The following is a 26,802-nucleotide window of genomic DNA, read 5'->3' as shown; positions in this document are numbered from 1 at the left end:
TATCCAACTTTCTGTTAGTATTTGTCTCTTACAGACCCTCTCTCCTCTGTCCGTAGATTGCTGTGGTCGCAGTGATGTGTAAACCACACCGATGTCCTCACATCACCTTCACAGGAAACATTTGCGTGTAAGTTCTGAAAGTAAAGCTCCCGTCTGTCCTGATTCTTTTAAGTGATTTGAGCATATTTGCTGGTGGACCCCATGTCCCTAAAATAACTGAAAATGGTGATGGTAACCACACGAATCCCAAGTCGGAGAAACAGGAAGAAAATGTCGGTGCTGATCTGCATCAACAAATTGGGCAGAGGCTCCTGGGTGGGTTGCATTGATTTTCTTTATTTTCCCTGTGGCCAGTGGTGGAGAGCTCTATCAACTGGAAACTAGCAGGACCAACCCTGCTGAAGGTGTAGGTTTGAGTGGTATTGCACAGTCACACGGTAGTGTCTGTCCTCTGGTTACGGGAACTTGTTGGCCTGCAGGGATTGGAAAAGAGGCCAAAAAGAAGAACATGTAGACTGGTCATTTTCCAAAATTCTTTGGACCATGGATTGGTCCCTACAGATTGGATGGTAGCTAATGTAAACCCGCTATTCAAAAAGGGAGGCAGAGAGAAAACAGGGAACTATAGACCAGTGAGGCTAATGTCAGTACTGGGGAAGTTGCGAGTCTATTATCAAGGATTTGATAGCTCAGCATTTGGAAGGCAGAGGTATAATCAAAGAGCAAAGAAAATTACAGCACAGGAACAGGCCCTTCAGCCCTCCAAGCCTGCACCGACTATGCTGCCCGACTTAACTAGAAGCCCCTACCCTTCTGGGGACCATATCCCTCTATTCCCATCCTATTCATGTATTTGTGAAGACGCCCCAAAAAGTCACTATCGTATCTGTTTCCACTACCTCCCCCGGCAAGGAGTTCCAGGCACCCACCACCCTCTGTGTAAAAATTCTGCCTTGTACATCTTGCCCCTCGCACCTTAAACCTGTGCCCCCTAGTAATTGACTCTTCCACCTGGGAAAAAGCTTCTGACTATCCACTCTGTCCATACCTCTCATAATCTTCTAGACTTCTATCAGGTCTCCCCTCAACCTCTATAATTCCAGTGAGAACAAACCAAGTTTCTCCAACTTCTCCTCATAGCTAATGCCCTCCATACCAGGCAACATCCTGGTAAATTTTTTCTGTACCCTCTCCAAAGCCTCCACATCCTTCTGGTAGTGTGGCGACCAGAATTGCACTCCATATTCCAAGTGCGGCCTAACTAAGGTTCTATAAAGCTGCAACACGAATTGCCAATTTTTAAACTCAATGCCCCGGCCGATGAAGGCAAGCATGCCGTATGCCTTCTTGACTACCTTCTCCACCTGCATTGCCATTTTCAGTGACCTGTGTACCTGTACACCCAGATCCCTTTGCCTATCAATACTCTTTAAGGGTTCTGCCATTTACTGTATATTTCCTATCTGTATTCGACCTTCCAAAGTGTATTACCTCACATTTGTCCAGATTTGAACTCCATCTGGCACTTCTCCGCCCAAGCCTTAAGCTGATTTATATCCTGCTGTATCCTCTGATGGTCCTCATCGCTATCTGCAAATCCATCAACCTTTGTGTCGTTTGCAAACTTGCTAATCAATCCAGTTACATTTTCCTCCAAATCATTTATGTATATATATATTACAAACAGCAAAGGTCCCAGCACTGATCCCTGAGGAACCCCACTTGTCACAGCCCTCCATTCAGAAATGCACCCTTCCACTGCTACCTTCTGTCTTCTTTGACTGAGCCAGTTTTGTATCCACTTTGCCAGCTCACCTCTGATCCCATGCGACTTCATCTTCTGCACCAGTCTGCCATGAGGGACCTTGTCAAAGGCCTTACTGAAGTCCATTACAACGTCCACTGTCCTACCCATATCAATCATCTTCGTCACTTCCTCGAAAAACTCAATCAAGTTAGTGAGACACGACCTCCCCTTCACACAACCATGTTGCCTCTCACTAATATATCCACTTATTTCCAAGTGGGAATAAATCCTGTCTCGAAGAATCCTCTCCAATAATTTCCCTACCACTGATGTAAGGCTCACCGGCCTGTAATTACCTGGATTATTCTTGCTACCCTTCTTAAGCAAAGGAACAACATTGGCTATTCTCCAATCCTCTGGGGCTTCCCCTGTAGTCAGTGAGGATACAAAGATTTCTCTCAAGGCCCCAGCAGTTTCCTCCCTTGCCTCTCTGTGTTCTGGGGTATATCCCATCAGGCCCTGGGGACATATCTACCTTAATGTTTCTCAAGAACTCCAATACCACCTTTTTGATCTCAACATGACTCAAACTATTTACACACCCTTTCCCAGACTTATCATCCACCAGGTCTTTCTTTTTGGTGAATACTGACGCAAAGTACTCATTTATTACCTCACCCATTTCCTCTGGCTCCACGCATAGATTCCCGCCCTTGTCTTTGAGTGGGCCAACCCTCTCCATGGCTACCCTCTTGCTCTTTACCTATGTATAAAAAGCCTTGGGATTTTCCTTAATCCTGCTGACCAAGGCTTTTTCATGACCCCTTTTAGCCCTCCTTCCTCCTTGCTTAAGTTTCTTTCTACTTTCCTTGTATTCCACACTTGCTTCGTGTGTTCCCAGCCTCCTCGCTTTGACAAATGCTTCCTTTTTCTCTTTGACTAGACTCACAATATCTCTCGTTATCCAAGGTTCCCAAAACTTGCCATACTTATCCTTCATCCTTACAGGAATCTGCTGGTCCTGAATCCCTATCAACTTACACTTGAAAGCCTCCCACATGCCAGATGTTGATTTGCCCTCAAACATCTGCCCCCAATCTACATTCTTCAGTACCTGCCTAATATTGTTGTAATTAGCCTTCCCCCAATTTAGCAGCTTAACTTGAGGACTACACTTATCTTTATCCGTCAGTACCTTGAAGCTTACTGAATTGTGGTCACTGTTCCCGAACTGCTCCCCTACTGAAACATCGACCACCTGGCCGGGCTCATTCCCCAAATTCCAGTATGGCCCCTTCCCTAGTTGGACTATCTACATACTGTTTCAAGAAGCCCTTCTGGATGCTCCTTACAAACTCTGCCCCATCCATGTCCCTTGTTGTAGGTAAATAATACCTCTGAGACTAGTTGTGAGTCAAAGTACAGTGGTTTATTTTCACAAGCTTGTGGGCGAAGTCCAATTCCTAACACGGTCTCCAGACTTCTCCCCGAATGCAGATTAAGAACAAATATTTATACATATATTTTCGCCCCTGGTCGCGTCCACATTTTCTCACGATTATTGCTGCCTCAGCGATTCCATCCTTCGTGTACATAGAACGTAGAACAGTACAGCTCAGTACAGGCCCTTCGGCCCTCGATGTTGTGCCGAGCTTTGTCCGAAACCAAGATCAAGCTATCCCACTCCCTATCATCCTGGTGTGCTCCATGTGCCTATCCAATAACCGCTTGAAAGTTCCTAAAGTGTCCAACTCCACTATCACAGCAGGCAGTCCATTCCACACCCCAACCACTCTCTGAGTCAAGAACCTACCTCAGACATCCCTCCTATATCTTCCACCACGAACCTTATAGTTATGCCTCCTAGTAACAGCTACATCCACCCGAGGAAATAGTCTCTGAACGTCCACTCTATCAATCCCCCTCATCATCTTATAAACCTCTATTAAGTCGCCTCTCAATCTCCTCCGCCCTAAAGAGAAAAGCCCCTTATTTTTCACACGTGTAGTCCATGTAATCGTGGCCATCTCAAGGCTGTCTGTTTTGTCGCCTCGATGTGGACACCTGTGGTTTGTTTAGATTATGAGTTTGCCCAAACAATTTATATCGGCAAGGATGTATAGTATATAATGAATATATATGAATCTATTATTATCCGATCACAGAAGGCATGCATGTAAGCTCCACCATGTTAAACAGCAAAGTACATAATATAAAAGAACACAAAATGGATTCTAGTCCAGCTTCTACTAGCTGGGTTAGCCACATTCCTGAACACAATTAGCTGGGAAAAATCATGAGCTTGTACATAGCAGCTGCTTCTCTTATCTGTTTGGCTACACGAAAACAAGTTCTACAGACACGAAAACAAGTTCTACAATGCTTCTTACAAATCCCAAAGTATTACAAAGTTCATTAACCCATTCCCGTCTTCATCCCTATCACTAAGTGAGTCCCAGTCAATATAGGGGAAGTTAAAATCTCCTCCAGCAACACCCTGTTACTTTTACACTTTGCCAAAATCTGCCTATATATCTGTTCCTCTGTCTCCTGCTGGCAGTTGGTGGCCTATAGTAAACCCCCAACATTGTGACTACACCCTTCCTATTCCTGAGCTATACCCATATTGCCTCGCTCTATGAGCCCTCCGTGGTGTCCTTCCGCAGTACAGCTGTGATATTCTCCTTAACCAGCAGTGCAGCTCCCCCACCTCTGTTACATCCCCCTCTATCCCGCCTGAAGCATCTGTATCCTGGAATGTTAAGCTGCCAATCCTGTCCTTCCCTTAACCAAGTCTCTGTAATAGCAACATCATAGTTCCTATTACTAATCCAAGCTCTAAGTTCATCTGCCTTACCTGTCATACTTCTTGCATTGAAACAAATGCACTTCAGTCCACCAGAACCTCTTTGATTAGCAACCACACCCTCCTGCTGTTTCTCTGAGTCTTACTGGCCCTACTCTCTGGTTCCCCTTCAGTTAATTCACCTTTGCTTTGGTTCCCACCCCCCTGCCAAACTATTTTAAATCCTCCTGTGTGACACTCGCAAACCTCCCGGCCACAATATTTATGCCCTTCCAGTTTAGATGCAACCCGTCCTCCTTGTACAGGTCCCACCTGCCCCGGAAGAGACCCCAATGGTCCAGATATCTGAAACCCTCCCTCTTACACCAGCTGTTTAGCCACGTGTTGAGCTGCAATATCTTCCTATGCCTAGCCTCACTGGCACGTGGCACAGGGAGTAATCCTGAGATTGCAACCCTAGAGGTCCTCCTGCTTTTTAACTTTCTACCTAACTCCCTAAACTGCTGCTGCAGGACCTCATCACTCTTCCTGCCTATGTCGTTAGTACCAATATGTACCGCAACCTCTGGATGTTCACCGTTTCCCTTCAGAATGCTTTCTGTCCATTCAGAGACGCCCTGGCACCAGGGAGGCAACATACCTTCCTGGAGTCTCTTTCATGTCCACAGAAGCGCCTATCTGCACCCCTAACCATAGAGTCCCCTATAACTATTGCTCTAGTCCTCTTTGTCCCTCCCTGCTTAACATCAGAGCCAGCTATGATGCCACTGCTCTGGCTGCTGCTGCTTTTATCCCTTGATAGGCCATTCTCCCCAACAGTATCCAAAATGGTATACCTGTTAGAGAGGGGGACGACCACATGGGATTCCTGCACTGACTGCCTGCCCCTTCTGGCGGTCACCCATCTATCTGCCTGCACCTTCGGTGTGACCATGTCTCTAAAGCTCCTATCTATAACGCTTTCCGCCTCCTTCATGCTCCTAAGTGCATCCAGCTGCTGCTCCAACCTATCCATGCGGCCTGTAAGGAGCTGCAATTGGGTGCACTTCCTGCAGACGTAGTCATCCAAGAAGCTGGAAGCGTCACAGATCTCCCACATCTCACAAGCACAGCACTTAACTCCACTGACCGACATTTCGAACACCAATTCAATTATTTTAAGAAAATTTATAAAACTCTTACCTCCACTTTTACCTTCTCACAGTGGCCTTTTTTTTTCGTCAGAGGGGGAGGGAGAGAAACACTAATGTAGTGTTTGGGGCTTACTGCTCCTTGACACCAGATCTTCCGCTTCCCACTTCTTGGTAGATGTTGCTGGCCTGACGTCTCCCAGAATGCACCAGTGAAGTCCCTCAGCCGCTTCTACCGGATCAGACAGCATGAATTTACAAAGCGGAAATTGTGCTGGGTGAATCTACAGGAATTCTTTGAGGATGTAACTAGTAGAGTTGACAAGTGAAGACCTGGTGATTGTGATCTATTTAGACTTTCAGAAGGTCACAAATAGCATATTACTGTGTAAAGTTAAAGTAGATGGGGTTGCAGGTAGTATCTTGAGATGATAGAAAGCTGGTTAGCAGACAGGAAGCAAAGAGTTGGAACAAATGAAGCTTTTTCTGATTGGCAGTCAGTGACTAGTGGGGTTCTGCAGGGATCTGTGCTAGGACCCCAACTGTTCACATGATATATTAATGATCAGGAAGAGGAAACTGAATGTATTATCTCCAGAATTGCAGACGATACAAAGTTGGGTGGGAGGGTGAGCTGTGAGGAGGGTGTAGAGATGCTTCAGTGTGATTTGGACAGGCTGAATGTGTGGGCATCTGCGTGGCAGGTGCAGTATAGAATGTGGAAATGTGAGGTTATCCACTTTGGTAGCAATAATAGGAAGGCAGATTATTATTTGAATGGGTGTAATTTGAGAGAGGTGGATACTCAGCGAGACCTTGGTGCCTTCGTCTATCAGTTGCTGAAAGTAAGTGCACAGGAACAGCAGGCAGTAAAGAAGGCAAATGGTATGTTGGCCTTAAAAGCGAGAGAATTTGAACATGGGAATGGGGATGTTTTGCTGCAATTGTATAGGGCGTTGGTGATGCCACACCTGGAGTATTGTGTGCAGTTTTGGTGTCCGTATCAGAGGAAGGGTGTTTTTGCTATAGGGGGAGTGCAGCAAAGGATTACCAGGCTGATTCCTGGGATGGCAGGTCTGTCATATGAAAATAGACTCTGTTGATTATATTCATTGGAGTTTAGAAGAGTGAGGGGGATTTCATAGAAACTTACGAAATTCTGACACGATTAAACAGGGTAGATTCAGAAATAATGTTTCTGATGGTGGGGGAGTCCAGAACTGGGGATCATAGTTTGAGGATAAGGAGTAAACCTTTTAGGACTGCGGTGAGGAGATATTTCTTCACCCAGAGAGTGGAACTCACTACCACAGAAAATAGTTGAGGCCAAAATGTTGTCTGAATTTAAGAAGGAAATTGGGGCTAAGGGGATATGGGGCGAAATCAGGATCAGGGAATTGAATTTGATGATCAGCCAGGATCAAAATGAATGCCAGAGCAGGCAAGAAGGGCCAAATGGCCTTTTCCTGCTTCGATTTTCTATGTATGATTATATGTATACAATACCCACTGGAATTGTGGAAAGGTTGAATTCTGTTATTTGCTGCTGAAATATTGGAAAAACTCATAAGATTTTACTTCAATCTCCAGCCATCACTCCTTCACAGGAAATCGTCTCCTCAAAACTCTTCCCAACTCCCAACTGCTCACCTTCAACACAAACAGAAAGAGCTTTTGGATTTCTCTGCCCGTCAAACCTGGGCCCACTGCACTGCTACCTCACTTACTGCCAAGATACCCTGCTGTCCAGAATCCCCTGTCCTTGTAAAGCTTTCTGTCTTAGCTATTTTCCCAAGCTCATTATTTTGATGAGACCTCTTTCCTGCTCCTCAAAGTCGAAACATCTCGAAGCCTTGTTCATCGTGGCTGGGGACTTCAATCAGGCCAAGCTCGAGCGTACTGCCAAGTTACCACCAACACGTCACCTGTTCCACCAGAGGCCCAAACACCCGAGACCACTGCAACACAAATATCAGACGTGCCTACCACTCTATCGCCCGCCCACACTTTGGCTTTTCAGGGGAAACGGGCTCTCCAACGAAGCAAAAACACATTTAGGTCTAAAACGTATTTTGTGAATTCCAGATACTGCCCAGGGGGCCCAGATTCAGACTTTGAATATTCAACCCAGTCGTACACGGGATACGAGGTAAGGAAGCTCTTGTGTTACAAGGAATCAACAATCATTTTTTTGTATAACTTGGTGTCAGTAATTCTTGCCCTCCTGACCCTCAATTATATGTTCTGGAAAACAAAAAAAAGGTGTCTGCTTCCAGCCAAGAACCTGAGAAATGTTTTAATGAAAGGATAACATTTCCTGATCAGTAATTATAAATTGCTGGGTTTATTAAGCAACTTCAGCCTGCATCAGAGTATCACCACAACAATATCATATCCTTGTCAGAGTTGTAGAGATATACAGCATGGGAAGAGGCCCTTCGTCCCAATTCGTCCATGCTGACCAAGCTTCCTAAACGAAACTACTCCCATTTGCCCGCTTTTAGCCCATCGCAGGGTGTAAGGGGAAAAATCCTAATAGGTTAGTAAAGATTTTTAAACCATTTAAGACACTGACAGAACTACCAGCATTGAGTTAAATGATTTTAAAACACATTTATAAGCAAACAAGAAAGCAGTTTATATGAAATGCAGTAAGAGATTTAAACAAGTGATTATGATTTAAAAACACATTTGCTAATATTTTGAATGTATTAATGTATTTTTAAGAATCATTGTTCAAAGGCAGATTGCTGCAAAGCATCATGGTAAAGGACATTCGGACAAAGCCATGTTCTAAGGGAATATTGAAGCCTTGGAAATATCTGTAGAGTTTCTAATGGTAACATTCAGAACACTTAATCAAACTTCATGAATGGGATTTATTCACTGTCCAGATAAGATGGATGCATGCCCAGATGTGAAATCGGGTGTTAATCTGGTTTGGCAGTGACCTGTAGGGGAATTTACGGGAATGTACCCTTCGAACTTTGTGGTTGGCACCTGGTTACCAAGAGATACAGGATGTTGAGTTAGCCAAAATGGGAGGAAGTGTCCGGATTTAAGGACTAAGAAATGCCATTATGCCCGAGGGTAGGATGAGATTGGCTAAAGTATATGATAGGTATTATTGTTGAAGATGATTGATTTAAAGCGAATGAAAGACGGGAGTAATTGATAAGAAAATCTATAATTGATCTGTTTTGAATTGTATACATTGAAATTAATTGGAGAGGTCCAGCTGCTCCAACTCGGGAGCTGTCGCGACCCTTTGATTTCTCCCAGCCCCCACAGATCAAAATAATGGTTATATCTTTAAATTGAGACACTGGCTTCGTGAGTCTTGTATTGTCTAAAATTTCTGACGGTACCCGGCCACCTCGAAAGCCCCACCAACACAGGGTCTGCTCTTGAATCTCTGTGTAAGCTTTCAGTAACAACTCTCATGTTAGCCCTTCAGTGCACCCGGCGACAGGTAAACCCTTCCTTTATTTCCATAGTAAGAAGTCTCACGACACCAGGTTAAAGTCCAACAGGTTTATTTAACTCCGAAAGCTCGTGATTCCATCAGCCAAGTTCTGCACACATGAGGACGGCCTCAACCAGGATCTTGGGTTCATGTCACCTCACATGTAACCCCCACCATTTGGCCTAGGCTTGCAAAATCCTCCTAACTGTCCTGGCTTGAGACAAGTCACACCCCTTTAATTATCCCTCTCTCCACTCGCATTGTCCGTACCCGTAGACACATGATTACCTGTTAAGACTCGCATTCCAACGATCATCTTGCAATTGTCTCTTTGTCTATATATGCCGTGTTTGTGAACCCAACTCTCCACTCACCTGATGAAGGGGCAGCGCTCCAAAGCTCATGATTCCAAATAAACCTGTTGGACTTTAACCTGGGTTTGTGAGACTTCTTACTGTTCCCACCCAAGTCCAACACCAACATCTCCACTTTATTTCCATAGCTATGGGCATGCTCATTTGCTTTTTGGATCCTGTGTCTAACTATGTTCTTTCCATCGGTCTCTCACTCTGTCTTCCCCTTTTTGGTTTATTCCCCATTTGTCATATTTCCCCCAGCACCAATCCTCTCCAGCCTCAGTGGCATTTCCACACAAAATAGTCCCACAGAGATAATAGTCCAAAAAGTTGCAAAATGACTTGGGAGTGTGTGTGTATCTTTGCACAGAGCAGGTGGAATATAAAGTGTAACCCAGCCTGAATGCAATCGTTAAATAATTTTCATATTAAAATATAAGTTCCTATCCTTATAGGATGGGGGTGGGGGGGAGCAGGTTATGAATTGTCCCCATAAAGAAAATTAATCTCGGAGAACTTTATTTTCAGGAATTTGGCTGCATTAGATATTTATCTTTATTCCTTTAAACAGCCAACCTCGATGAGGGCCATTCGTGCAAGATACGACCCCTACTTACAGACAAGACACCGCGTGGAGCAGGTACGTACAAGTCTGCCGTCAATAATCAAACTTCCCTCGACTGCTAGTGTTTTAGTCCAGCCCCAGATTGTGAGATGGTTTCAGAGAGGATTATTAGTGAAGGGCATTGTCGACCAGGTGAAAGAGCCAAGTACTGAGAGTTTGGTCCCACCAGCCTGCGTTTAATGTCACACTTCCAAACCCTGAGAGTTTGTAAAGTTGTGCTTTTACTAATCAACTTTTAATCATCAAAGGGGGAACTGCTATCATTGTTATGAGGTGATTGGATACGTAAATGTGTTTGACATCAAGGTCAAGCAGAGGGCGGCACGGTGGCACAGTGGTTAGCATTGCTGCCTCACAGCACCAGAGACCCATTTTTGATTCCCACCTTGGGTCACTGTCTGTGCGGAGTCTACACGTTCTCCTCATGTCTGCGTGGGTTTTATCCGGGCTCTCCGGTTTCCTCCCAGTCTGAAAGATGTGCATTGACTCGAACAGGTGCCAGGAGTGTGACGACTACGAGAATTTCACAGTAACTTTATTGCAGTGTCAATGTAAGCTTTATTTGTAAAATAAATAACTTTTAAACTTTTAAGTCGCTTTTTTTGGCACCTGCCCCGGTGATTTCTTCATATGTCTGGTGGGCTCAGCTGCTTTCAACAGAGAAGAGAAAAAAGAAGTTTAAAATATAAAAAACGTGGATCTTTATAAAGGAAAATGCAGTATAAAGACAAGTACTAAAAAGTCTAGAGAAGGTTAATGGAGGAAGTGGAGAGACCTTGGTTGATGACCCACTGCTGTTTTGTGATCAGTGACTGAGAGGATCTGTTGAAAGGACGTAAGAAATAGGAGCAGAAGTAGGCCACACAGACTCTTGAACCTGCTCCACCATTTAATAAGATCACACTGATCTTTGATCTTAACTCTGTGTTCCTGTCCAATCTCATATACCTTGATTCCATTAAGAGTCAAAAATCTATCGCTTTTGGCCCTGTGTACACTCAGTGACTGAATATCCACAGCCCCATGCTGTAAAGAATACCAAACCTGAGTGAATAAATTTCTCCTCATCTCAGTCCTAAGTGACTGACCTCTTATCCAGAGATTGGGCCACTTAGCCCTAGACTCTCCACCCAGGGGAAACAGAATCTCAGTAACCTCCCTGTCGAGGGTTTTCAGCAGCAAGTAGGTAATATAGATTTTGCAGGTCTGTGTAGGCCTGGCGAGGAGTTGAGATGAAAATGGGACTGTGTTACTGGACGTAAGGGATATTTACAGGGAGTGAGAGCATGTGGAAGACTTTCAGTATTGTGATTACACAGTAATTTACACAGGTCTTTCCAAAGTGATGTTTCCCCCGTTCCCTTTCCCCCGTCTCAATCTCGTTTAGCTGAAACAACTGGGACACAGTGTGGACAAGGTTGAGTTCATTGTGATGGGAGGGACGTTTATGGCGTTACCAGAAGAATACAGGGATTACTTCATCCGTAACCTGCACGATGCCCTGTCTGGGCACACCTCCAACAGCGTAGCAGAGGCTGTCAAGTAAGTAACTAGTTCAAAGAGTCTTGAGATGATGGAATTGAAAACCTCTCACTTGACTATGATGACTGTGTCACCAGGGCTGGTACGCTGTTGGTTTAACACAATCTGCTGGGTGCTGCACTAACAGAATCTCACCGCTCCAACAGAGCCTTACCGTTCATCCTTGGAAAGCTTCACCCAGTCAGTGATTGGACGTTAGTTTTCCTGCAGTAGCTACTTGTTTCCAGCAGAGGGTAACCTACCCTCGTGTGTGTGTGTGTGTGTGTGTGTGTGTGTGTGTGTGTGTGTGTGTGTGGACCTTTTGCAGATCCTGGCAGTGGTTTGCCAATTTCTTTCAGGACTGACACAGTAACACACTGTCGCAGCTGCTCATGTCCACCCAGCTGTGTACCCTTGCAGCTGCTCATGTCCACCCAGCTGTGTACCCTTGCAGCTGCTCATGTCCACCCAGCTGTGTACCCTTGCAGCTGCTCATGTCCACCCAGCTGTGTACCCTTGCAGCTGCTCATGTCCACCCAGCTGTGTACCCTTGCAGCTACAGGCAGTCGGCTAGCTGTAGTCTTGCAGCTTCACACATCCAGCTAGCTAAGGACCCTTTTTCTTTCTCTGCATCTCTTTTTTTTCTCCCTAACCCTATTTTTGTCACTTTCTATCTCTCTTTGCCCCCTCTCCCTGTCGTGCTGCGTTGTTATCCTGTCAGATGTCTGCTCCATCCTCGGTATCAGTCGAGACTCTGTTGGTAGCGCACTTGGCTCTGTCACCAGGTTTGTATTCAAGTTCTGTTTCAGGACTTGAGCACAAAGACCCAGGCTGACCCCTCAGTGCAGTACTGAGGGAATGTTGCATTGTCAGATGTCTTTTGGATGAGATGTTAAAATGAGGATCCATCTACCCTCTAAATTGGATGCAAAAGATCCCAAAACACATTTCAAAGAAGATCGGGGAGTTATTCCTGATGTCTTGGCCAATTTATATCCCTCAGTCAATACCACAGTAACAGATTAATTGGTCATTATCACATTGCTATGTTTATGGGAGCTTGCTGTGCACGTACTTTCCAACAGTACAACAGTGACTACACTGAAAAAATCTCTCATAAAACACTTTGATTCAACTGGTAGTTATGTCCCATTGTCACCGTGCTCTTCCCATCACTCACGCTGTTGCCATTTACACTTTGTTTTTTCTCTTCCCCCCCCCCCCCCCCCCCCCCCATCCCTGGAATCCTCAATGGATCAGCTGTCTGCTTTCCCCAGACACACCCACGGAGGTGGGGAGCAGTTTGCACGGTTAAACTTGGTGGCGCTTTCTCCTATGAAGGTCTAGTAGCTCATTTCTGTCCAATAACAGAAGGAACATGAAGTACATTTGCCTCAGCTGTCCAAACATTGACTCGGTCTACACCTCCAGCTGTCTGGGGAAAGCAGCCAGCATAATTAAAAACCCCACGCACCCCGGGCATTCTCTCTTCCACCTTCCATTGGGGGAAGAGATACAAAAATCGCCTTTCCTTATTCAGACAGGGCACTGGGAGTTAATCAGAAGCAACGGTAGCTTTGTGACACTTAAGGTGGAGCCGTGAGTACATGCATTTAAATAGCACTGCCCATGTGCAGAAAGACATGTCAGAGAGCAGTGCAATAAGGAAGAGAATGTGGTGTAGTGCAAACGTCACTAGCCTTGTAATCCAGAGGCCCAAGCTAATGATCTGGGAACTCACCATGGGAGCCGGTGGAATTGAAATTCAATCAATAATCTGGAACTGGAAAGCTAGTCCCAGCAATGGTGACCATGAAACCACTATCGATACTCTTAAAAACCCAACTGATTCACTAATATCCTTTTAAGGAAGGAAATCCACAGTCCTTCCCTGGTCTACATGTGACTCCAGACACACACCAATGTGGTTGACTCGTAAACTGCCCTCTGAAATAGTGTGTCAAGCCACTCTGTTCAAATGTTGGCCTTGCCAGCAATGCCCACACCCATGTTTGGAAGGTTGACTTTGAGGAGCTTTTTGAACGTGGGTTTAGATTCTGCTTGCTGAATTGGAATGATAGGAATTTCCTGAGCAAGGCAGTAGAGTGTGGGGCGTGTGGGGGGTGGGCACAGGGGGTGGGGGATTAGGGAACCAACAACTATAAGAGGGTGAATTCCACACACATTCTCTACACTGGACCCTGAGTTCACAGGAGATCTTTAGAATTGTACATTTCAAACTTGGACATGGCATATTGGAAACAAGAGGGAGACAGTTCAGAGAGCAGTCTAGACACAGAACCTTGGACAGGTGTTCGGTCCAAAGAGTAGTCCTGGAGAAGGTATCCAGAGATCAGTATATACACAGAACCCAGCCACAGATCCCCTGGAGGCTGAGACCATCCAGGCTGCAGTCTAAACATAACATCCCTGCAGTGTAGAAAATGCCATTCGGCCCATCGAACCTGCACCGACTCTCTGAAAGAGCATCCCCTCAGACTCTCCCTCTGCCCTATCCCCATAACCCTGTGCATTTACCATAGCTAATCCACCTAACCTGCACATTTTGGGACTCTTAAGGGGCAGTTGAGCATGGCCAATCCACCTAGCCCGCACATCTTTGGACTGTGGGGGGGAAACTGGAGGAACCCCAGACTGACACCGGGGAGAATGTGCAAACTCCACACAGATAGTCACCCAAGGTCTGAATTGAACCCGGGTCTCTGGCACTGTGAGACAGCAGTGCTAACCACTGTGTCGCCGTGCCATCCCCTGACCAGACTGTCCAGGGAGCTGTCTAGAAACTGACCCCTTGACAAGAGTCGGTGGTTGTTCTCGGTCTGTCTGCAATGCTTCAGGCCAATGGGGCCCACCCCATCTTACATTTTTGCCATTTTATCTTTGTTGCTTTGATCTCCCCTCTGGACAGGAGGGCTTCCAGGGAGCAGTCTGGATATTAATCCCCAGGCGATACTCCCTGAAGGATTGTCCATGTGTTGGACCAGCTGTGAATTGGGAAGTCTGTGTTCCTGGCTGGGAAGGCGTTGTGAAGAGGGGAGATCGGGTGCAAGGCGACAAAGATGAAGTGGCAGGAATTTGAGATGGGATGATACCATTGTCCGGAAGCATTGCCCGTTCCAATCCCCATGGAACAGCCCTGAAACATTGACTGGGAGAAGGGGCATTGCCACAGTCCCGCAGCCAAGTGACCAGTGCGATGTTAATCATCATTCTCATCGAGGAGGTCATGTTTGTGCTGTGCGATTTCTAACAAACTTCCATTCCAGCACCTGCTCTACTTAACCATGTTCAGATTGAATATTGATTGGTGAAGTATTTATTAAAACAGATCTTTTTATGGTCTTGTATTCAATGAGATATTTTTAGTGTTTGCCCTCTTAGTAATAGCTTTTTAATGTAGCATCAATGAGTGTGGTTATTGTGGGTAAATTAGACAGGAGAGCAGTAGGCTGGATGGGGGGGTAAGAGCTGATCAGTCATTCCAACAGCCAGCAATGTGTGAATGGGTTGAATGTGAAAGGTTCACTGCAAAGCAACAGCAAGCGAGTCTCCGCTCAGTATTCTCTATCGCATGTCGTGTTCCAGCATTCCCTCTGAGACTTGCTGATACTCATCAGTGGTGCTGACTGTCCCTGTGCAGACCCCACCCTATGGCACATCCAGTGTGTTACTTCAAAATGAGGGAGCATTGTATCGCACCAGTTAACCTGCCCGTCACAAATAATTTTGCTTCCATTTAGCAGCCAGTTGTAAGTGCTCTGTGAACATAAACTTATGTAAGTCTCTGCCGTTTGAATCAGGTTCCATTCACTCACTACCCTCCCTGTTCCCACTGACATACAGGACGGAATTTTCCCACCTCGCCCGCCACAGGAATCGTAGCGACGGGACAGGACCATGTAAAGGTCCATTGATCTCGGGTGGGATTTTCCAGTCTAGGGGTGAGCACGGCTGGAAAATTCCACCCACAAAGTTCCTGCCCCTTTAAAAAGCTTCAATTCCCTGGAAAGGATGCATCCCTAATTTAATCCTTCAGGCTTGAAATTCCCTTCTGAAATCTTCCCTCTCTTCCATCTCTCTCCACCTTCAAGACTTTCACATCTATCTCTTTGCCCAAGCTTTTTGAGTGCTCTCAGCACTTGTCTTAATATTTTGGCTTGGTGTTAATTTTTTGTCTGATGTCTCACCGTGTGAAGCCCCTCGGGGTGTTTCACTCTGTCGTGTGAAGCCCCTCAGGGTGTTTCACTCTGTCGTGTGAAGCCCCTCGGGGTGTTTCACTCTGTCGTGTGAAGCCCCTCGGGGTGTTTCACTCTGTCGTGTGAAGCTCCTCAGGGTGTTTCACTGTGTTGTGTGAAGCCCCTCGGGGTGTTTCACTCTGTCGTGTGAAGCTCCTCGGGGTGTTTCACTGTGTCGTGTGAAGCCCCTCAGGGTGTTTCACTCTGTCGTGTGAAGCCCCTCGGGGTGTTTCACTCTGTCGTGTGAAGCCCCTCGGGGTGTTTCACTCTGTCGTGTGAAGCCCCTCGGGGTGTTTCACTCTGTCGTGTGAAGCCCCTCGGGGTGTTTCACTCTGTCGTGTGAAGCCCCTCGGGGTGTTTCACTCTGTTGTGTGAAGCCCCTCGGGGTGTTTCACTCTGTCGTGTGAAGCCCCTCGGGGTGTTTCACTCTGTCGTGTGAAGCCCCTCGGGGTGTTTCACTCTGTCGTGTGAAGCCCCTCGGGGTGTTTCACTCTGTCGTGTGAAGCCCCTCAGGGTGTTTCACTCTGTTGTGTGAAGCTCCTCGGGGTGTTTCACTCTGTCGTGTGAAGCTCCTCGGGGTGTTTCACTCTGTCGTGTGAAGCCCCTCGGGGTGTTTCACTCTGTTGTGTGAAGCTCCTCGGGGTGTTTCACTGTGTCGTGTGAAGCCCCTCAGGGTGTTTCACTCTGTTGTGTGAAGCTCCTCGGGGTGTTTCACTCTGTCGTGTGAAGCTCCTCGGGGTGTTTCACTCTGTCGTGTGAAGCCCCTCGGGGTGTTTCACTCTGTCGTGTGAAGCTCCTCGGGGTGTTTCACTCTGTTGTGTGAAGCTCCTCGGGGTGTTTCACTCTGTCGTGTGAAGCTCCTCGGGGTGTTTCACTCTGTCGTGTGAAGCCCCTCGGGGTGTTTCACTGTGTCGTGTGAAGCTCCTCGGGGTGTTTCACTCTGTCGTGTGAAGCCCCTCGGGGTGTTTCACTCTGTCGTGTGAAGCTCCTCGGGGTGTTTCACTCTGTCGTGTGAAGCCCCTCGGGGTGTTTCACTGTGTCGTGTGAAGCTCCTCGGGGTGTTTCACTCTGTCGTGTGAAGCCCCTCGGGGTGTTTCACTCTGTCGTGTGAAGCTCCTCGGGGTGTTTCACTGTGTCGTGTGAAGCCCCTCGGGGTGTTTCACTCTGTTGTGTGAAGCCCCTCGGGGTGTTTCACTCTGTTGTGTGAAGCCCCTCGGGGTGTTTCACTCTGTCGTGTGAAGCCCCTCGGGGTGTTTCACTCTGTTGTGTGAAGCCCCTCGGGGTGTTTCACTCTGTCGTGTGAAAGGTGCTGTAAGGTATTGCTGCCATTGATTGGCAGCGGCCAAGGCTGAGTTAGGTGATGCCATTAGATTGAGTTAGTTTGCACAAAGGAATGGATAGAGTGGCCTCGAGCTGGTCTTCCACCCTCGCAACAGATAAATTAAAAGCTGTTTGCTTAATGAAAGATGCCCCACGGAGGGAAGATTACTAACAATGGAATATTTTCCCCCCCATTCGCCCTGAGCGATATTTAATTGTTTTTAACTAAGTGCTTTTCATGAGTCCTGACCATGGTGGTGACTGTGCACCTTGATGTGTATGTGGTGGATGTAGCCTCGCCGCTCCTTATTTTGAAAGTACCACTCACCAGATAACCTTTGGATCGATGGATTTCAGGTACTCTGAGCGCAGCAATACCAAGTGTGTTGGGATCACCATCGAGACCAGACCAGATTACTGCCTGAAGCGCCATCTTAGTGACATGCTGCAATATGGCTGCACACGGCTGGAGATCGGGGTGCAGAGCGTCTACGAGGACGTGGCCAGAGACACCAACAGGTGGGTGTGGTTCAGAACGCAGATGTTTGACTTTGGTGTTGTTAAAATTGCCACATGGAAAATAGGAATGGGGCATTTAGCTTTTCGAGCCTGTTGCGCCATTCAGTAAGATCATGCTAATCTGTGGCCTCACTATATGTCAACCCTTACTCCACGATCCTTCATAATTTCTGTTCTCTAAAAAAAAAATCAATCTCAGATTTAAAATTACCGATTAAGAATGTGTGAAATAGGAGTTGGAGAGGCCCATTCAGGTCTTTTATCCCATTCAGGAAGATTATGGCCCAACACCACCACCTTACACTATCCCCTTCATTCCCTCAATACACAAGAATCCATTGATTTCTGATTTCAATAGACTCAAATACTGAGCTTTCACAGTCTTCTAGGATGGAGAATTCCAAAGATTCACAACCATTTGACTGAAGCAATTTCTCCCCCCCTCAGTCCTAAATGGCAGATCCCTTATTTTGAGACTGTGACCCCCAGTTCTAGGCACCCGAATCAGGAGAAACACCCTCCCGCACTACCCTGACCTAACGTCAATGTTTCCTTGTAAAAGAGAGCTCTAAACTTCCACCACCCTTGGTGTAGAGATGCGTTCCCTAATTTTACTTCTGGAAGGCTTGGTTCTAAACCTTAGGCTATGACTCCTGGTCAGCATATATAGCAGACAGTTTTCCCATCTCGCCCCGATCCGGGAAAATAGTGTGCTGGCAATCATTTCAGTCACTGTCTATTGCCACACACCGGTTAGTTTGAGATTGACTGGATTTCAATCTCATTAGCAAGTTTGTCATGTGATCGTCCAGCCTCTGAAGCTGGGCTTACCAGCATATTTCGGCCTTCCAATAAAGTCAATGAGTGTGGGAGGATTGAAGTGTGAAGCACACCTGAGACCCCGGCACGGATCACTCCATTATCCTCGCCGTTATTACACAGTTTCCCTTAATATCTTGAAAACTTTGGTCATCCCTTGATCTTCTGAATTCCAAAATACAACCCAAGTTAGCATAATCCCTCCTCAGAGTTGAATCATTGGTGTCCACATATTATTCAGCACTCTCAGATCACTCTGTTTATGTTCTAACGAGGATGTTTAAAGTTTATTTATTATTGTCACAAGTAGGCTTACATTAACACTGCAATGAAGTTACTGTGAAAATCCCCTAGTCGCCACACTCTGGGGCCTGTTCGGATACACTGAGGGAGAATTTAGCATGGCCATTGCACCTAACCAGCGCATCTTTCAGACTGTGGGAAGAAACTGGAGCACCCGGAGGAAACCCACGCAGACACGGGGCGAACGTGCAAACTCCACACAGATAGTGACCCAAGCCGGGAATTGAACCCAGGTCCCTGGCGCTGTGAGGCAGCAGTGCTAACCATTGTGCCACCCCAACTTTGTGCAGCTGAAGCATAACTTTGAACCTCTTGTATTCTAGTCATCTCGACATAAGGGCCAGCATTTCAGTGGGTTTTTTTTTGTACCTGTTCATCACCTTTTAATAATCCCTGAGTCTCTGGATTTCCACTGCGTCTAGCATTTCACCAATAAGAAATTACCTTGATCTGTCCAAAGTGGCTGCTCTTGCATTTGCCCATTTACCGCAGTTTTGGTCATTTAGTTAATCTATTAATACCTCTTTGTGACTTCATGCTTCCATCTAAATTACTTACAATGCCCATCTAACTTTGTAGCATTGACAACCTGGACATGTGGCGTTCTATCCCATCACTGATGAATGCAGTAAGCCCCAATACAAATCCTATCAATTTGAATACCTGCCTATGTCCCCACTCTGTCTCTTTTTGCTCAGCTAATTGCAGTTTCAAGGGTTTTAACCCCTCAGTTGCCAGTATTTCCCCGCATATAACACGCATGGACTCTGCATCCTAATTTGCATTGGCTCAATTGACAAAACCATACCTCAGAAAAACCATCTTCATACTGCCTTGTTCCTGATTTTAGTTTATTCTTTGCTGTTCAGCGGAGGCCCTGGCGCTCTATTCAAAGCTAACATTAGTACTGCTCTGTCCTGTTGTGGACACAGCAGAGTAGCTGTCGCTCTCTCTGACAGATCAGATACGTGAACGTGGTCAGTAGGTTTATTGATTATTGGTGTACCTGGCTCTGTCTTTCGCGTAACAAAGCAATCTATGTTTAGAATTGGCTTACAAGAAAGAGAAAGAAAATTGACACCATGTACACGTACATGCGGGACGCTTGGCACCGAGTGCGCGTACGTGCGGGACGCTTGGCGCCGAGTGCGCGTACGTGCGGGACGCTTGGCGCCGAGTGCGCGTACGTGCAGGACGCTTGGCGCGGGGCAGCATGGTGGCACAGTGGTTAGCTGACTCTCAGCGCCAGGGACCCCGGGTTCGATTCCTGGCTTGGGGGTCACTGTCTGTGCGAAGTCTGCACACTCTCCCCGTGTCTGCATGGGGTTCCTCTGGTTTCCCCCCACAGTCTGAAAGACGTGCTGGTTAGGTGTATTGGCCATGCTAAATTCTCCCTCAGTGTACCCGAACAGGTGCCGGAGTGTAGCGACTAGGGGATTTTCACAGTAACTTCATAACAGTAAATGTAAGCCTATTGGTGACACTAATAAATAAAATGAGCGCATGTACGTACAGGAGGCTTGACACCAAGTGCACATACATGTAGGGTGTGTTGATCTGTTTATTCCTGCCTCTTGTGGTCATACTCTGTACTGCAGCAAGAATTTACCCAGAGAGAAAATGGGGGAAAAGGCGAGGCAATCTTTGGTGATAATTTTTAGTGACCCATTTCCAACATCCCGCACACGGGTCGCAACCTCCACTTTGAAAGCGACTAGTCTAGATACTACCCCTGGTGAGGCAAACCTTGTCTACACATGCAACAACTGAGCAATACAGATAGGAGCTGAGTACAAAGTGAGGATCTATGTTTATGTCTAGCAGGAGCAGCATGTGTGTGGAGAAAGGTGACATCACTTTCTAAAGAAAAAGCTAAAGTTTATTTGCTAGTCACAAATAGGCTTACATTAACACTGCAATGAAGTTACTGTGAAAATTCCCGAGTCACCACACTCCGGCACCTGTTCGGGTACACAGAGAGAATTTAGCATGGCCAATGCCTCTAACCAGCACGTCTTTCAGACTGTGGGAGGAAACCGGAGTACGTGGAGGAAACCCACGCAGACACGGGGAGAACATGCAAACTCCGCACAGACAGTGACCCAAGGCCGGAATCGAACCCGGGTCCCTGGCGCTGTGAGCAGCAGTGCTGGCCACCGTGCCACCCTAGGCACAATGACAAGTTGCATCAACCCACAGCCGAAACAGGGATTTGATTAAAGTAAGACTGATTTAAGATCAAAATAAGTGTCAGATGATAAATGAAGTGTCAGATGAACGGCACGGCGGCACAGTGGTTAGCAATGCTGCCTCACAGCACCAGGGACCCGGGTTCGATTCAGAGCTTGAGTCACGATCTGGGTGGAGTTTGCACATTCTCCCCGTGTCTGCGTGGGTTTGCTCTGGATGTTCCAGTTTCCTCCCACAGTCCAAAGGTGTGCAGGTTAGGTTAATTGGCCGTGCTAAATTGCCCCTTAGTGTCAGAGTAAATACGTGAGGTTATGGGAATAGGGACTGGGTAGGATTGTTGTCGATGCAGACACAATGGGCTAAATGGCCTCTTTCTGCACTGTAGGGATTCTATGATTCTATATGCAGTGTGGTTTTTTAAAAAATGTTTTAAGTCATTGGTACACACAAGCAGAAAATTCAACATAAGTTTGCTTTGGATCCTAATGGCATTGAGTCCTTGCTGTTTGACTGTGTCCTGCTGATAGAACTCTTGACTAGCGCCTGGCTAACCCTTTGCTTCTTTTCTCTCCTCAGGGGTCACACTGTCAGGGCCGTGTGTGAGTCATTCCAGCTGGCTAAGGATGCCGGCTTTAAAGTCGTGGCACACATGATGCCTGACCTTCCAAATGTTGGCCTGGAGAGAGACATCGAACAGTTCATTGTAAGTGTCCATGAGCCGGCTCCTTCTTTGCCCAAGTAAATAGTATAGTTTTCACCATTCAAGACTGTCTTCATTATAAACCAGAAAAAAAATACAGTGGCCAGTTCAGCGTACATGAATCTGTGTCCCTGACTTGCGCTTGGCACCATTGCAACAGCACAGGAGGAGACGATCATGCCTTTGCTGGTTCCTTGAAAAGTGACGTCCATCATCCAACTATGCCAAGGTTCATCCCTCTTTCTCTTGCCCTCAAGATCTCAATGAGATCTCAATACTTTTTCTAATCAAATGGCCTAAATGCAGGCATTTCTTTTTCTGAATGTTACATTTCAGAGGCTTTTGATTGCAATTTTGATCATTTGTATCGTGGTCTATATATAAAATTTTCAGCATAAGTCTTAACATCTCTATTTCAAAGGCACCTATTTTTTTCACAGATATTTACTTATTGTCAACGTTTCTGAGGCTGACAAGAAAGTGAATAAAATGCCGCATCTTGTGATCTTTTTTCTTTGTTACCAGCTTAAATTTCCTTGTTGTTAACACATCCTTCATGAAATTACTTCTGGCTATCTTGATCCTTCTGATTTCAGCATCGCATTTGCCATTTTCTGTTATCACTTGTTCCAGATAGACAATCTTATCTCATTATTTCAATGTGACACCATCCACTTCGATCTTCCCTCCAGTTTATTCTAAAGAATTCCTTCTGACTACTATAGCTTTTGCCTTTTAGGTGTTCATACTCAAACCATATTCTAAACGTCTAGATCTTTCTTCATTTATGATCTTTTGCAGAGCCTTTCTTCTGCCAGTTCTGTGTCGTCAACACACTGCAAGTTTGTAATGTTCTTCCTTCCAATTTATACCCCTGAAAGTGCATCTAATTCTCTGAATATTTGTTCTGTGTACAGATTAAATAATTTAGTTGATTGAATAATTTGGGCGGCACGCAGTGGCTAGCGCTGTTACCTCACAGCGCCAGGGACCCGGGTTCAATTCCGACCTCGGGTCACTGTCTGTGTGGAGTTTGCACGTTCTCCCAGTGTCCTCCGGGTCCTCCGGTTGCCCCTCACAGTCCAAAGATGTGCGGTTTAGGTTGATTGACCATACTGAATTGACCCTTAATGTCAGGGGGATTAGCAGGGTAAATATGTGGGTTAAGGGAGCAGGGCTTTGGTGGGATTGTGGTGGGTGCAGACTCGATGGGCCGAATGGCCTCCTTCTGCACTGTAGGGATTCTATGAATTGTGGCTACAGTATACAGCCTTCTCATACTCCTCTTTTCACTTGAAAGATCCCTGATTGTTTGGCTTCTAGTCTGATGTTCACTATTTCATAGAAACCCTACAGTGCAGAAGGAGGCCATTCTGCCCATCGAGTCTGCACCGACCACAATCCCACCCCACATATTTACCCGCTAATCCCTCTAACCTACACATCCCAGGACTCTAAGGGGCAATTTTTAACCTGGCCAATCAACTTAACCCGCACATCTTTGGACTGTGGGAGGAAACCGGAGCACCCGGAGGAAACCCACGCAGACACGAGGAGAATGTGCAAACTCCACACAGACAGTGACCCGAGCCGGGAATCGAACCCAGGACCCTGGAGCTGTGAAGCAGCAGTGCTAACCACTGTGCTACCGTGCCGCCCTTTTGGTCCCAACCATAGTTCTGGATAAAGCTCATGTCTTTAATGACAATCTGACAGCTTCATTAGCTTTTACCACGTTAACATTTATACATTCACGGTGCTTATCATGTTATGTTAGTTAGCGGCTAGGCGACCTTTTCAAAAATGCAGTGTCAGATACTGTAAAAGATTTGTCCCCTGAGGAATATTCGACCATTTAGTTCGGTTTAATTGAATATGTTTCTCTGATCCTTTCTGGTAGTGTTTTTCTATGCAAGACTTATGCCCCAAGCAAGCCAGGTCACGTAGCATTTTTGCAATTTTCATGCAATTTATAATCTGCAGTAAATACCTCGCCTTCCTATATGATTCTTGTAAGCCTGTTTTTATTGATTTTATAATAGGAAGATTACTTATTATAAATCCAGAGACCCTGACAGTATTTTCACACCATATGTCAGTGCGAGAATGGTTTTTGGCTTCACATCAATGCTAAAGCTGTGGAAAGTAAATGGGGCGTCAAGGATGGATTTGACAGGTGAATGAGATGAGACTGTTTTCTCAGGGAGCTTATTCCACGTTTTTTTTTTCAATCCTAAGTCAGGCTCCGCATTTAGACTGTGCTGACACTTTAACTACAGTGTTGTCTTGAAGTGAGACTGCTTTGCACAGATGCTGGCATTCTGGCGAGGATGGCTTCTCCAGATTCTGATGGCAAAACAAACATAAGTCAGTCTCATCCACACTGGGTGAAACTGTGCACTGCAGTGGAGTGAGACCTGCTTAAAATCTGTGAGGCTGATTTTGTACCGTGGAGTGAGAGGTGCCAGATGTTATGTTTTGTAAGCAAATGAGTGAGTCTTGTTCGAAATATGAGAGACTTGTCAAGTCTGGTAGAATCGGAAGTAGCACCTTTGTACCTGGGTTTGAGTTAATTGTTCAAAAGGACATGGAGACTGCTGTAAGTGTTGTCGGTGAAATGAACCTGCCTCCATCCATTTCCAAGTAGTAGTGACTTCAGTTCACTGACCATAAGAAGAAAACATAACATAAGAAATAGGAGCATAAGTATCCCATTCAGCCCTTAAAGACTGCTTAGCTATTCAGTTAATCATCACTGATCTTCTACCTCAACTACACCTTTTCACATTAAAGTTTATTTATTGGTGTCACAGGTAGGCTTATATTAACACAGCAATGAAGTTACTATGAAAATCCCCTTAGTCGCCACGCTCCAGCGCCGGTTCAGTACACTGAGGGAGGAATTAGCATTACCAATGCAGCTAACCAGCACGTCTTTCGAACTGTGGGAGGAAACCGGAGCACCCAGAGGAAACCCTCACAGACTCGGGGAGAATGCGAAGACTCCGCACAGGCAGTGACCCAAGCTTCAAAAGACATGCTGGTCAGGTTCTCCCTCTGTGTACCCGAACAGGCGCCGGGTGTGCCGACTAGGGGATTTTCACAGTAACTTCTTTGCAGTGTTAATGTAAGCCTACTTGTGACACGAATAATTAAACTTGGGTATTAAATGAATGCTTTGCATCTGTCTTTACCAAGGAAGAAGATGCTCCAGAGATCATGGTAAAAGAGTTAATTCAGAAACTATAAAGGTTTAAAATTGGAAAGGAAGACATATTCTGCACTGCAGGGATTCAAAGTCTGCTATCCGTACTTCCTGTTGATAAAACACTGGGACCGGATGAGATGCAACCAAGAATACTGCACAAAATAAGAGTGGAATTTGTAAGGGTACAGGCCATAACTTCTTAGTCTTCCTTAGACTTAGGATTGGTGCCAGAGGACTGGAAAATTGCAAATAATCTACCCTTGTTTAGAAAAAGGTGTCAGGATAACTTCTAGAAACAATAATTTGGGAAAAAGTTAATAGTCACATGGACATTTGTGATTAATTAAGGATTTAAGAGAAAATCAAGTTTAACTAACTTGCTGGTGTTTCTGAAGAGGTAACAGAGAGGATTGATGAGGGCAATGTTGTTGATGTGGTTTACAAAAGGCATTTGATACCGTGCTGCACAACAGTCTAGTGAGCAGAGTCATAGATCATGTAATTAAAGGGACGGTGGCAACATGTATACAGAATTGGCTCAGTGCCAGGAAGCAGAGAGTAATGGATGTTTTCCGTGCTGGAGGAAGGTTTGAAGTGGGGTTCTCCAGGGGTCGGTGTTGGGACCCTTGCTTTTGCTGATCTATATGAATGACCGAGCTTGGTATACAGCGCACCATTTCAAAGTTTGCAGATGGTACAAAACTCAGAAGCGTTGTAAACTGTGAGGAGAATAGTGTAAAACTTGAAAAGGGCATAGACCAGTTGCTGGAATGAGCAGACAAGTGGCAGAGAATGCAGAGAAATGGATGGAAGGAACAGCATAAAATAGCAGGTACATCTCTAAAGGGGATGCAGGAGCAGAGGGATCTGGGTGTGTAAAAATCATTGATGAGAGCATGGTCAATAAATCGTACAGTATCCTAGGCTTTATTAATAGACATGATGTGGAGATGCCGGCGTTGGACTGGGGTAAGCACAGTAAGAAGTCTCACAACACCAGGTTAAAGTCCAACAGGTTTATTTGGTAGCAAATACCAAAGCTTTCGGAGCTTGCTGCTCCTTCGTCAGATGGACAGTTTTCCTTAGAGACTTGATAATGGTATTCAAATCATGAGGAGTCTGGAGTGATGGAGATAGAAGGTAGATGTGGAGAAACTGTTCCCACTTGTGAAAGGCTCAAGAACAAAGAGGCACAAATCTAAAAAAATTAGTAAAAGAAGCAATTGTGATATGAGGAAAAACTTTTTTCATGCAGCGAGTAGCTAGAATCTGGAATGCTCTGCCTGAGAGTGAGGTGAAGGCAGGTTCAACTCCATCTGACGAAGGAGCAGCAAGCTCCGAAAGCTTTGGTATTTGCTACCAAATAAACCTGTTGGACTTTAACCTGGTGTTGTGAGACTTCTTACTTTATTAATAGAGGCATAGAGTACAAATGCAAGGTGGTTATGCTGAACTTGTATAAGTCACTAGTTTGGCCTCGGCTGGGGTATTGTATCCAGTTCTGAGCGCTGCACTTTAGGAGGATGTGAAGACATTGGGGAGAATGCAGAAAAGATTCACAAGAATTTTTTAAAAATCATTCTTGGGATGTGGGCACCACTGGCTGGGCCAGCATTTGTTGCCCGTCCCCAATTGTCCTTGAACTGAGTGTCTTTCTGGGCCATTTCAGAAGGCATTTTAGATTCAGCCACATTGCTGTGGCTTTTTAGTCACATGTAGGCCAGAGTGCATAAGGATGGCAGATTTCCTTCCCGAAAGAACATGAGTGAACCGATGGGTTTTTGCGACCATCAACAACGGCCATCATTAGACTTTTAATTCCATATTTTTTGTTGA

The 26,802-nt window shown here is 45.8% G+C and overlaps 1 protein-coding gene across 2 annotated transcripts in view; it reads left to right on the top strand.

The window, feature by feature from the left end:
- elp3 (elongator acetyltransferase complex subunit 3) overlaps positions 1-26,802 on the top strand; it is an 88,897-nt gene that overhangs the window by 9,080 nt on the left and 53,015 nt on the right. For both annotated transcript variants that reach the window (XM_078213426.1, XM_078213425.1), the window contains exons 4-9: positions 57-127; positions 7,769-7,832; positions 10,077-10,145; positions 11,518-11,672; positions 17,585-17,746; positions 21,635-21,761. In XM_078213426.1, the coding sequence (XP_078069552.1) occupies positions 57-127; positions 7,769-7,832; positions 10,077-10,145; positions 11,518-11,672; positions 17,585-17,746; positions 21,635-21,761 (648 nt within the window). The remainder of the gene's footprint in view (positions 1-56; positions 128-7,768; positions 7,833-10,076; positions 10,146-11,517; positions 11,673-17,584; positions 17,747-21,634; positions 21,762-26,802) is intronic.

The sequence above is a fragment of the Mustelus asterias genome, chromosome 5 (assembly GCF_964213995.1).
Source record: "Mustelus asterias chromosome 5, sMusAst1.hap1.1, whole genome shotgun sequence".
In the NCBI taxonomy this organism is placed as follows: domain Eukaryota; kingdom Metazoa; phylum Chordata; class Chondrichthyes; order Carcharhiniformes; family Triakidae; genus Mustelus; species Mustelus asterias.
The sequence above is the reverse complement of the archived record's forward strand: the minus strand, read 5'-3'. Positions and strand labels throughout refer to the sequence as shown.